The sequence below is a fragment of the Diceros bicornis genome, chromosome 18, assembly GCF_020826845.1.
Source record: "Diceros bicornis minor isolate mBicDic1 chromosome 18, mDicBic1.mat.cur, whole genome shotgun sequence".
NCBI lineage: Eukaryota > Metazoa > Chordata > Mammalia > Perissodactyla > Rhinocerotidae > Diceros > Diceros bicornis.
The window spans coordinates 29,330,351-29,342,619 of NC_080757.1; the positions used below are offsets into that span (position 1 = coordinate 29,330,351).

Below are 12,269 nucleotides of genomic sequence, written 5' to 3' on the forward strand. Positions count from 1 at the left end.
TGGATAGCCCCAGAGTGGGCTGCCATCTGGTCCCAAATCTTGCTTCTTGATTCCTAGAACTCTGGACACAGGCACCCACTGCCTGAAAGTCCTGTTTGTTTCCCCTCTTGGCCAACTCTCTCACTTTGATCACTTTTACAACTTTGTAATTATGGGCTGTAATGGGCTGGGGTGTTTGAACGTCAGGGTAATTACTTTCCACTGTTCCTACTCCAATCCTTCAAAGGGAGCAGGGTGGGGAAGTAAGAAAATCTCTAGAGAAAGAAGTCTGTACCCTTCCCTCATGCTCTTCCAGGCCGAGCTGGGTCCAGGGTCTCATTCTGGGGATGACAAACATGAGGTCCTGGCAGCATAGAGGACCCAGGAATCTCAATTCTGGGACCACTGGGTGACTTCCCCACCCCTTGACCAAGTCCTGGACTATGAGATTAGCAGTAGAAGTCCCCTCCCTTTCCCCTGGGGCTGCTCCCATAGCCTGGGTTGGAGGGCTCTGAAGATTGGAGAGCTTCTTTTTGCCTGGGGTCGCCTAGGTGGGGTGGACTTCCTGGGAGTAAGTGGGTGAGAGGAGGATGAAGGCCGTGACCTTTCAATTTCTGCAGCAATTTTATTCTGGAGTCCTGTGAATTTCCAGTCAATTAGCCTGGCGAGCCTGGGCCTGGGCTGGGCCTGGGTGCTGGTAGAGGGCCCAGCCCAGCTTCTGTTGGGGAGGGAGGGAGGGAAGTGGGAAGTTACCCTCCTGACCAAAACAGGGCCCAACTTGAGTGTCTCCACCACCCTCCCGGGCTCCCCTGCCTGCAGGCTGCCGCTTCTGAGGGGCCCCCTGGCCCCCTCTGCGGCCTGGGGAGTGGGGAGCAGGGAGCGGGGAGCAAGGAGCCGCTCCCCTGGCTTGCCTGGCAGGAGACCTGCCCCAACAGGCTCTCCCCGGGAAGGGAAGCGGAGATCAAAGTGCTGAGAGTGTGAGTAAGCCCCTGTACTGGCTCCTCTTCCTGCCACCACCACTTGCAGAAGGATTAACTCTTTCAGTGCCTGCAGGAAGGCCCGAAGACTCGGCAGGCCCCCTGGGCCGAGGTCCCAGCCTGATGCCATTGCAAGATGAGCCTCTGCTCTAGGGAGGAAGGCTGGGGAGTAGCTGTGCTGGAAAGGGAGACCTGACACCAGGCGGGGAACAGTGTCTGTCTGTTGGTGCTTTGCCCATGTGCCTCCACCCCACCCTCGGCTCTTATCTCCCTTCTCTTACCCCACACCCAGAGCCCCTAGATTCCTGCTTTTTGTTCTCTTTCTGGCTCTGCTGTCTGCTCTGCCTGGTTGGCTAGATTCTGCTTCCCCGAGCCTGCTCTTGGAGCCTTGGTCAGCACGCATGTGCACACATGCATAGTTGTGTCCTCGTGGGAACAGCCCCTGGGGTCCCTCCCCACCTGAGTCTCTAGTGCCACCCTCGGGGACGGGATGAAGGGAGACAGCTCCGGAGGGACTCCATTAAGTTTTTTAATTGGAGCCAGAGAAAGAGTTGGCAAACTAGAATGTGGCAGGGAGAGAGAGCCCACAAGATGGGCTGAGCCTGGGGCTCTGCCCTGGGGACCTTGGGTGGGAGCAGTGTCTCAGGCTCTTGGAACTTTGCCTGAGCTGGGGGGAAGCCCAGCAGCTCCTCTAGTCAGGCAGGGCTGGACCCTGGAAAGCCCAGCTCTATTCTGAAGGAGCTCTCCACCTCTCTGTTCTCCCTCATTCCCTCTCTGGACTGGGGACTGGTCACCACCTACTCCCTTTGGGGTGCTGGTCACTCCCTACTCTCTGTTCTCACACTTCTTAGTGAAGACAGACTGGTGGAACCCTGAGGGCAGAGACTGTGTCTTATTTGTCCTTAGCCCTAGAGCCTAGTCCACCACCTGACACCTACTAAACCCTTGTTAAGGGTTTGCTGCGTTACAAAAGGGAGGACTCAATGTTATCCTTGAAGGCAGTGGAACCTGGGTGAGCTCAGGGCAGAGCAGGGGATCCGAGTCCCACTGACCCCTTGCATGTGTCATATGTGTGAGTGTGCACAGATGTGGTGTGTGCAAAATCCTAGGGAGGGATGGATGTGTGAGAGGGTGAGGCCGGGGCATAGATGGGCTGTATTCTTCTCTGACCCCAGCCGGATCTCTGCTGTGTGTCTCTGCAGGCCCGGATGGCAGGTGAACGAGGAGCCAGCGCTGTCCTCTTTGACATCACTGAGGATCGAGCGGCTGCTGAGCAGGTACCCAGAGACACTAGGGTGTTTGAGGAGGGGGCTGGACAGAGGAGGGTGAAGTTACCAGGGGAGGGAGGAGTGAGGACACAGCAGCCCTTGTGGGCACTTTTCCTCCTGCAGCTGCAGCAGCCCCTGGGGCTGACTTGGCCAGTGGTGTTGATCTGGGGCAACGATGCTGAGAAGCTGATGGAGTTTGTGTACAAGAACCGAAAGGCCCATGTGAGGATTGAGCTGAAGGAGCCCCCAACCTGGGTAAGCACGCCAGATCTCCAGACCCTGACCTAGCACCTGCTCTGGCCCTCCCTTTGTCCTGTGCCAACTCCCACCAAAGCCCTTAGACTCCTGGACCTAAAGAAACCTTAGAAACCCTCTAATCCAACTTATCCACCAGCTGTGTGCCTCTGGGTAGGTTTCTTCCCCTCTCTGGGCCTCATCTGCAGAATGAACAGATTGGGCCAGCTGAGTTGTAAAGTTTTTTTCAGCTCTGTGGTTTCATGGCACAGAGGAGCAGACCCAGAATGAAACCCTGGCCCCCTAGCCCCCTGACCCCTGGCTGGTGTTTCTCCACTGGCTAGGAAACTCACCCAGCTGTTCACTGGGCAGCTCCCACCTTGCAGAGGGGTCCCTTTCCCCTTTTCCCCAAGCACACAGGTCTTCAGATGGTACCTGTCACGGCTGACATCTGGTGGACCCTCTCCTATGAGTGTCCATGGGCAGAGAGGGACCACCTGGCCCCACCTGCAGGTCCCTCCCCACCTCATCCCCTCTGCTGGAAGACTCAAGGGGACCTCCAGCTCTCTGTGTGTCTCCTGGGCTCCTGTGTTCCTCCCAAATTGGCCCTGCTCCTTCCAGAAGTATGATCTTTTCCCTCTCTGCTCGCTCCCCAGCCAGATTATGATGTGTGGATCCTCCTGACAGTGGTGGGCACCATCTTTGTGGTCATCCTGGCTTCAGTGCTCCGCATCCGGTGCCGCCCCCGCCATAGCAGGCCGGTGAGCAGAGTGGGCTCCCTGGTGGAGGTGGGCGTGTGCATGTGTGTGGGAGGGTGGGGATCAGGAAGGGAAAACTGAGGAAAGAAGGTGCCTTTATGCCCACGAAACAGTTTACATCTAAATACCCTCGCATCTGATTGTTGATTTCCAGCAGCCTCTCTCCATAGGCTTGCTCGTTCGTTCATTCTTTCAACAAACACAGTGAGCTCCTATCATGTGCTGGGCACTGTTCTAGGCATCAGGGATAGCACAGGGAACAAAAAAGACAAAAGACCCCTTCCCTCAGGGAGCTTTCCTTTTAGTGGGACAAGACAATGAACAAAATAAATAAGTAAGATATATAGTGTTTTAGATGGTGGTATATGCTAGGGAGAAAAATAAAATAGAAAAGGGGAGAGGAAATGCCAAGGGGACAGGGTTAATTTTTAAAAGCAAGGCCAGGGAAGGCCTCATTGAGAGGATGACGTTACAGGAAAGTCCCTAAATGGGTGACAGGGTGACCTCTGCACATATCTGGGGAGAAAGTGATCAAGGTGGAGAAAACAGTAAGGGCAAAGGCCTTGAGGCAGAAGTGTGCCCATTGTGTCTGAGGAACAGCAAGTAGGCCATGTGGCTGTAATAGAGCGAGTGAGAGGGCAGAGCGAGAGGTGAGGACAGACAGCTCACCGGGGCCCAGTTGTACCGGACTGTTTAGGCCATTGTCAGGACTGGGTTTTTTACTCTGGGTGAAATGGGAGCCACTGGAGGGTTTTGAGCAGAAGGAGTGCCATGATCTAAGTTTTAACATGATTGTTCTGCCGTTGTGATGAGATTAGATTACAGGGAGGCAAGGCTGGAAACAGAGAAACCAGCTCAGAGGCTGCTATAGGAATCCAGGTGACAGTAATGGTAACTTGGATTAGGGAGTAGCAGTGAAAGTGGTGAGAATTACTTAGATTCTGGGTGTAGTTTGAAAGCAAAGCCAACAGGTTTACTAAAGGATTGATCATGGAGTATGAGAGAGAGGAGTCAAGAATGGCACTAAGATTTTTGGCCTGAGCAATTAAAAGAATGGAATTGCCATTTACTTAGATGGGGAAGACCTGGGGGAGGATAGGTGTGAGTCTAGGGGTGGTTAATGGGATTAGGAGTTCAGTTTGGGGCATGTTAAGTTTGACGTGTCCATTAGATAGCCAAGTTGAGATGTCAAGCAGGCAGTTGCTTGACAAAAAAAGTTTCTCTCATGAGTCATCAAAGGAAGGAAAGCTTAATAGTATGAGCAGGGGAGTAGGGTGGGAGGGCTTGGCCTGCTTGGCAGAGCCACGTATGAGCTCGAAGGAGACAAACTGCCAGGGGAAGTCAATTGGCCATGTGATCTAACTGGGTGACTGGAAACTGAGTACAAGCTGGGGCCAGGGGTGAGGGGAAAGGAGCCCTTGCCCCATTCTGAGCCCCACCACTCTTCCTAGGATCCCCTTCAGCAGCGAACAGCCTGGGCCATCAGCCAGCTGGCCACCAGGAGGTACCGAGCCAGCTGCAGGAGGGTCCGGGCTGAGTGGCCAGACTCAGGTAGCAGCTGCAGCTCAGCCCCTGTGTGTGCCATCTGCCTGGAGGAGTTCTCTGAGGGCCAGGTAAGGCAGGACTTGTGGTGCACCTCCATGACCAGGCTGGGGAGGGAGGCTGGAGCTGGGGGGAGGAGGCACTTAAGGCTGGTGTGGGTGCTCTGGCTGCATCTGTGTTCTGTGTATCCTGCATGGGGCAGAGGTAGGGGATAGCCCTGAGGTTTGGTTGTTTTCCTGGTCTTCTAGGGAAAGAGAACTATTGAGCGTGTACCATGTGCCAGGCTCTGCAATGGGTGCTTTAGATGCATTATCTCATTTTAGCCTCATGACAGTAAGGGGTGGGGATAGATTAGTTTTTTATCCTCATTTTACATCAGAAAACTGTCTGTTAAGAAAATTGCCCTGGGCCAGCCCCGTGGTTTAGCGTTTAAGCGCACTCGGCTGCTGGTGGCCCGGGTTCCGATCCCAGGCGTGCACTGATGCACCGCTTGTCAGGCCATGCTGTGGCGGTGTCCCACATAAAGTGGAGGAAGATCAGCACGGATGTTAGCTCAGGGCCAGTCTTCCTCAGCAAAAAGAGGAGGATTGGCATGGATGTTAGCTCAGGGCTGATCTTTCTCAAAAAAAAAAAAATCTAAAAAACAACAAAAAAAGAAAATTGCCCAAGGTCATACAGCTAAGTGGCAAAATCCAAGTCTACCCGATACCCAAGTCCATCCTTTTTCTATTCTACTATGAGGTCTTTTGCAAGTGGGTGATAGCAAGAAGGAGAGGCCAGAGGGAGTCAGGGGGATGTCCTGGCTCCTGGCCACTCCTGTAACTACAGATAACTTTGGTTTGGCCCCCCTTGTTTTCTCCAGGAGCTCCGAGTCATTTCCTGCCTCCATGAGTTCCATCAAGCCTGTGTGGACCCCTGGCTCTATCAGCATCGGACTTGCCCCCTCTGCATGTTCAACATCGTAGGTAGGAGGTGGGCCAGGGACTCCCCTGTGTGCAGGCAGATGGGTCTAGAACGTGGCTTCCCTTTAGGAAACAGTTTGCCTTGAAGCTGAGGAGAAAGCAGAACTGCCTCAATAGCTTTTGTGTTTTTTTTTTTTGTGAGGAGGATCAGCCCTGAGCTAACATCTGATGCCAATCCTCCCCTTTTTTCTTGAGGAAGATTGGCCCTGAGCTAACATCCGTGGCCATCTTCCTCTACCTTATATGGGATGCCACCACAGCATGGCTTAACATGCAGTGCGTCGGTGCGTGCCCGGGGTTCCGAACCTGCGAACCCCGGGCCGCCGAAGCGGAGCGTGCACACTTAACCTCTTGTGCCACTGGGCCGGCCCCCTGCCTCAATAGTTTTTTAAGCTGTGCCCACACCAAGAGTGCCTCATCTGAGGGGAATGGCCATTTCATTGTAGACATCTTTATTATTTAAAAAATTATTTGTATTTTAACGACAACTTTGTTGATTTTAAATTGGAGTGATTTGTATACTTATTATTCTAATTTTCTGGCAATACAGTATCCTATTCTAACAAAACCAGGATATTAGGACAATTTTATAAAAGGTGAACGTGAAGAATCTTGAGGAAAGAGAGCCTTCACCCAAAGGTGCAATATGGGCTAGACCATGGCCCTGGGTGAAAAAGCCCCAAACGGGCTGACGGGAGGAGCAGGGGTGGACATGCATAGTGGAACTCCCAGGCAGACGATCTGACTGGAAGGAGCGAAGGTGTCCCAGGGCACAGGCAGGTTAGGAATATCCTTGGTCCCCTAAACTCTGAGTGAGCTCGCAGGCTATGCAGGCTCAAATAGGTACACTACAGCCCTTCCATTCTGAATGAACCCTCCATTGGTTTGTGGAGTCAAACACCCATGCTCTTGGTTCTCTTTTCCAGAGGGAGAGTCGTTTTCCCAGTCCCTGGGACCCTCTCGATCTTACCAGGAACCAGGCCAGAGACTCCACCTTATTCGCCAGCATCCTGGCCATGCCCACTACCACCCCCCTGCTGCCTACCTGTTGGGCCCTTCCCGGAGTGCAGCGGCTCGGCCCCCACGACCCGGTCCCTTCCTACCATCCCAGGAGCCAGGCATGGGCCTGCGGCACCATGGCCTCCCGAGAGCTGCACATGCCCGGGCTCCAGGTGAGCAGCAGCGCCTGGCAGTGGCCCAGCACCCGTATGCGCAGGGCTGGGGGCTGAGCCGCCTCCGATGCACCTCACAGCACCCCACCGCTTGCCCAGCGCCCCCACGCCGGGCCAGGCCTCACGACAGCAGCGGGTCTGGAGAGAGCTACTGCACAGAACGCAGCGGCTACCTGGCAGATGGGCCAGCCAGTGACTCCAGTTCAGGGCCCTGTCATGGCTCTTCAAGTGACTCAGTGGTCAACTGCACGGACATCAGCCTGCAGGGCATCCACGGCAGCAGTTCTACCTTCCGCAGCTCCCTGAGCAGTGACTTTGACCCCTTGGTATACTGCAGCCCTGAAGGAGAGTCCCGGGTGGAGGAGACTCAGCTTAGTGTGACCTCTAGGCCTCGTTCTTTGGACTCGGTGGTGCACACAGGGGAAACCCAGGTTTCCAGCCACATTCACTACCACCGCCACCGACACCATCACTACAAAAAGCGCTTCCAGTGGCGTGGCAGGAAGCCTGGCCCAGAAACCGGGGTCCCCCAGTCTAGGTCTGCCGTTCCTCGGACACAGCCCCAGCCAGAGCCGCCTTCTTCTGCTCAGCAAGCTGCCAGATCCAACCCAGCAGCACCTTCAGGGCAGCTCCCCAACTCACAATGGCCCAGAGCTGTCACAGAGTCACCCCCGGGCCCAGCTGACGTCTCCAGTCCCAGCAGCCTCTTGCACTTGCAGAAATCCAGCCTCCCTGTCCGACACCCACAGAGGAGACGACGAGGGGGTCCCTCAGAGCCCACCCAAGCCTCTCGGCCCCAGGATTTGACTGCACACCCAGCTTGCCAGATTCTTCCCCATTATGGCCCCGACCTGGCATGCCCGTGGTCCCCAGAGGCCCACCCATTGATCTTTGGACCTCCAGGCCTGGACAGGAGGCTGCTACCAGAACCCCCAGGCCCCTGTTACCCAAGTTCACAGCCAGTGTGGTTGTGTCTGACTCCACGCCAGCCCCTGGGACCACACCCACCTGGGGAGGGGCCTTCTGAATGGAATTCTGGCACCCCAGAGGGCAGACCATGCCCTTACCCACACTGCCAGGTGCTGCCAGCCCAGCCTGGTGAGTTTTCAGGGGAAGCAGGTGTGGTGGGAAGAGGAAACGAGAGCTGGATATTGCAGAATGGTTGAAGTCAGCCAACAAGGGGTTGATGGACGCTGAGAAGGGTACAACAGGGGTGACATTCAAAATAGTGAACAACTGCCATAGCATAGGGTGCTGGCAGGAGCATTCTGGTTCTGCCAGGTCTTACTCCTTTAGTTGCCAGATGATAGGGAGATCTCAGGGGAGGTACCAGTGTGGCTGAGACGTCAGAAAGCACTTGGCGTGGTTTGGGGCAGCAGCTCACATGGAATTGTTTCAATATTTTAATAATTGGTACAGCTGTACCAATGTATATAGCTCAATATTAGCTTTAAATACAAAGAAGGCCAAGAAGTGTTCCTTGCCCTTGAAGAGAGTATGGAGGAGAAATAGTTACTGATAACCATAATACTAGGCCATATGAGAAGAGCTAGGTGAATGAGACAAAAAAAATAGAGATCATGGGTGGTTCCCAGCAGTCTTGTGAGTCCATAGGTTTTCTCCTGTCCCCTGGGGTAAGAGAGCAACTCTGCTTCCCTTCTAAGCTTCCTTGTTAATAAGACCAACCTCATTTTCTTGGGGGCTCAATGCATCCCTGTTACTGTATTACAACCAATGGTGATAACATAAATCAACTTTAAATTGGTATTTATTTGCTCAAATCCCTCTCCTCCTCCTCTGGAGCCCTCTACCTCCTACTCTTCCTCATCTTCTCCCATTGTGTAGATGACACAGCTCTTTGCCTACCGCCCTCGCTCGGAGGACCACTCCACCGCAAAAGGGCACTGACCTAAAGGTCCTGAAATATAAGACCTCAGAGTCTAGAATCTTATAGGCGGGACCTGAGAGCTGCTATCATTCATTTCTTCCCTCCTTTTTCCTTTCTGCATTGTATGCTTGCTATGTGCTAGGTTCCAGGCTAGGCTCTGAGGACGTGGAACTTGTCAACCAGGAGATCCAGGTTTGTGGGGAGACAGGCATGCAAACAGTTATAGTACAGGAAATAATTGCTTCCATAGAGCCATGTAAGGCAAGCTTTGGCCATGTGTTTGATGATTCCATTTGAACCCTTCATGTGTATACTTCCAGTGCTGCCGGTGCCAGACCACCACTTCCCCTCTCTCCCAAACTCAGAACTAGTTTCAATGCCTCCCTTTTCCCTGCTCCTCACATCCCATCAGTGCCAGGTTCTGTTAATTGTATCTCTGCTGGCTTGATCCTATTCTCCTCCAGGACTGATGGGCCCTGTCCCTGTCTTAGGTGCAGCCTAAAGATGGAGGCAGGAGCCTCCTAGCTCTTCCTTTCCCTCTTACAGGGCCATGATGGCAGGGCACTGCGCATCCAGTGTTCTGTCCTGTAGGATCATACAGCACAGTTACCCTGCTCACCTACCCCTCATATAGCTGCCAGGGTCGTCTGCCTCAAATGAACTGTCCAGAATCTTCAAATGTTGTTTCACTCACAGTAAAGAAAAATCCAGCCTGGTTTGGCCTTCCAGGCTTTAGCACCAGCTAGCTCCCAGCTTCCTTCTCAACTTTATTTTCCATTCTTTCCCTTCCCTTCTCTGCCCCATGCTTTAGCCAAACTGGGTAAACACTTCTTGCAGTTCCTGCGGCCCAGAACATTCTGCTGCCTTCCTGTTCCCATAAATCCAATTCTTGCAGGACCAGCTCATTTATCTCCACTTTCAGGAAGCCCTTCCTGATTGCTTCACTTGGACATGATCTCACCCCTTCCTCAATTCATCTCTTATGACCCCAGTCCTGTCCCACTAACATAATTGCTATTTGCATGCACACCTTCTCTCCTACAAGGTTGTCAGGTCCCTGCTTCTTTTTTTTTTTTTTCTGGTGGGGAAGATTAGCCCTGGGCTAACATCTGTTGCCAATCTTCCTCTTTTTGCTGAGGGAGATTGGCCCTGGGCTAACATCCATGCCCATCTTCCTCTACTTTATATGTGGGATGCCACCACAGCATGGTTTGATAAGCAGTGCATAGGTCCGTGCCCGGGATCTAAACCCACGAACCCCAGGCCACCAAAGCTGAGTATGTGAACGTAACCACTATGCCACCAGGCTGGCCCCAAGGTCCCTGCTTATTTATTTATTTTTGGTCTTCTATTTGGCACATGGTAGCAGGCCAGATCCAAGAGTACTTCATAAATATTTATTGGGTGAATGAATGAATAGTAAGTATTGGTAACATATTGGTTGCTATATATATTTCTCTTTCTGTAGATTTGTTTTCTCTCCCCCATGTCCCAACTAGGGCCCCTCTCAGCTTTCAATCTAGTCACCCTCTGGACACATTCCCTGTTCTTCCCTCTCTTTGGTTCCCTCCCAGCTGTACTCTCCTGCAGGTGGAAAAAGCAAGAGGCTGGCCTGACTCTCAGTGACCTCTTTCCTCCCTTTTCTCTAAATGCAGGCTCAGAGGAGGAGCTTGAGGAGCTGTGTGAACAGGCCGTGTGAGATGTTCAGGCCTGGCTCCAACCAAGAGTGTGCTCCGGATGACTCGGCCCTACCTGGCACAGAGTCCTGCTCCTGAGAGAAGAAAGGACCTCAGAAAGCGCCCCTCTCTTTGCTGTACTTCCTGGAACCACTGGAAGAGGAGCGGTGATGGTGGGTGGCAGGAGGTATTGTTTCCTGCTCCCAGCTCCCGTTCTTGTCGGCAGAAAACATTTGCAGGGCAGCAAGTCTGTCCAGCCAGGCAACCAGCTGCTGCCTGTGTGGACTGGCTCCCTTGAAGGCTGTTTTTTGAGAGCAGAAAGCTAGGTATGGGTAGATAGGAGTTAATAAAGGTGCTGTTCCTTCCCTCAGCCCCTGCAGGTTGCCCTCATCCCAAGCCTCATGTTCATACCAGCCAGTGGGTCTAGATGAATGCATGACCCCTTCTCACCTCCTTCTTTGGGTGAGTCCCGCACACCAGCTTTGGCTCCTTCCGGGTAAGGCTGCTGCATCAGCAGCAATCCTGGCTCTTACCATTTTCCTTCTTCGCAAAAGGATCAGGAGCATAGGTGAGCCCTGAGCCCTAAAAAGCAGGGCTCTGCAGCTTCTCTAGGCAATAACTGCCCTGGTGCATAAGGGAGGATGTTTTCCCCTTCTTGTCCTTAATTGTCAGAATCACTACATTAGGTCAGAGGGGAAGCTTTGGGAGCCAGGGGGTGGAGTTCTGTCCCCGAGGTGGTACAGTACCTTGAGGAACCTGAGACGAAGCCTCTGATTTTCAAACTCCCTTGTCACTCCAGGAGCCCTAGTTCCTCAGGGAGCTAGGAATGGGGGTATGGGGAGGGAATAACTCTTCCTTGGAGATCTCCTATCTCAAAGTCTCAAAGTAGGTGGGAAGAAGAGGATTTCTGCTGGCTTCATCTAGGATGAGGGAGGATGGAATGAAAGTGGAAAAGGCAGAATTAGAGCTGAACAAGGACAACAGGGAATTCGTCTCTGAGAGTTTTCTCTCAAAGCAGAGATGGGAAACAGGGGAGAACAAAGGAAAAGCAAAGTGGGGCCCTTGGGTTTAGATGGCCCGGAGGTCTAGCTTCCTAATATAAGCCATACAGGCCAGGGACACACAGGAAGGTGTGCATGCGAGAGTGGAGATGGAGCAGGAGGTCTGGCCTGGGCAGCTGGTACTGAGTGGGCAAGGGCTGAGGGGTTTCCTTAGGGTGACATTCACCCCAGGGCAGCTGGACCATTGCTGGCCCCTCTAGGATTATCCCATTTGGAATGTGAATGTGGGAGCAAAGTGGGCACAGGACCCCGCCTGGGAATCTTCTTCCCTCAAAGTAAGTGGGGAACTAGCACCTAGGCACCCACATTGGTATTTATATCTGAACCAGACAGAAAGACGCTTGAATCAGGCACTATGTTGAGAAATGTATTTATTTGCTAATATATTTATCCACAAATGCGGTCTGGTCTCGTGGTTTTGTTATGTCACGACTGTCACTCAGGGTAACAACTTCATCTTCGACATTGACAGAAATAAATTATCTCTGATATCAGAGGCTAGGCTCTGATTTATGAAAAGATAGGGTAGAGTAGTGGGCTTGGCACAAGAAAGGGTTCGTAAGCCCCTAAAAACATGGTGTAGTGAGATCAGGTGAGGAGAAAGCATGGCTGGTTTCCCGCTGTGGTTCAGTCGTTTTCTGCATTATTACTGCACTGTTTACTTCCCACTCTAATTTATGATGCTTCGGTGACTTTCTTTGTGACCCTGGGCAAATACTCTGTGCCTCATTTTTTCCACCCATAAAATGGGC

General features: G+C 52.8%; 1 protein-coding gene across 1 annotated transcript in view; it reads left to right on the forward strand.

Moving 5' to 3' along the window:
• The window catches only part of RNF43 (ring finger protein 43), a 60,638-nt gene extending 48,719 nt beyond the window's left edge, over positions 1 to 11,919 (forward strand). The window contains exons 3-9 of the mRNA XM_058560575.1: positions 2,159 to 2,233; positions 2,348 to 2,479; positions 3,115 to 3,219; positions 4,668 to 4,829; positions 5,621 to 5,723; positions 6,647 to 7,990; positions 10,436 to 11,919. Of these exons, the coding sequence (XP_058416558.1) occupies positions 2,159 to 2,233; positions 2,348 to 2,479; positions 3,115 to 3,219; positions 4,668 to 4,829; positions 5,621 to 5,723; positions 6,647 to 7,990; positions 10,436 to 10,479 (1,965 nt within the window). The 3' untranslated portion in view covers positions 10,480 to 11,919. The remainder of the gene's footprint in view (positions 1 to 2,158; positions 2,234 to 2,347; positions 2,480 to 3,114; positions 3,220 to 4,667; positions 4,830 to 5,620; positions 5,724 to 6,646; positions 7,991 to 10,435) is intronic.
• Positions 11,920 to 12,269: the final 350 nt, after the last annotated feature.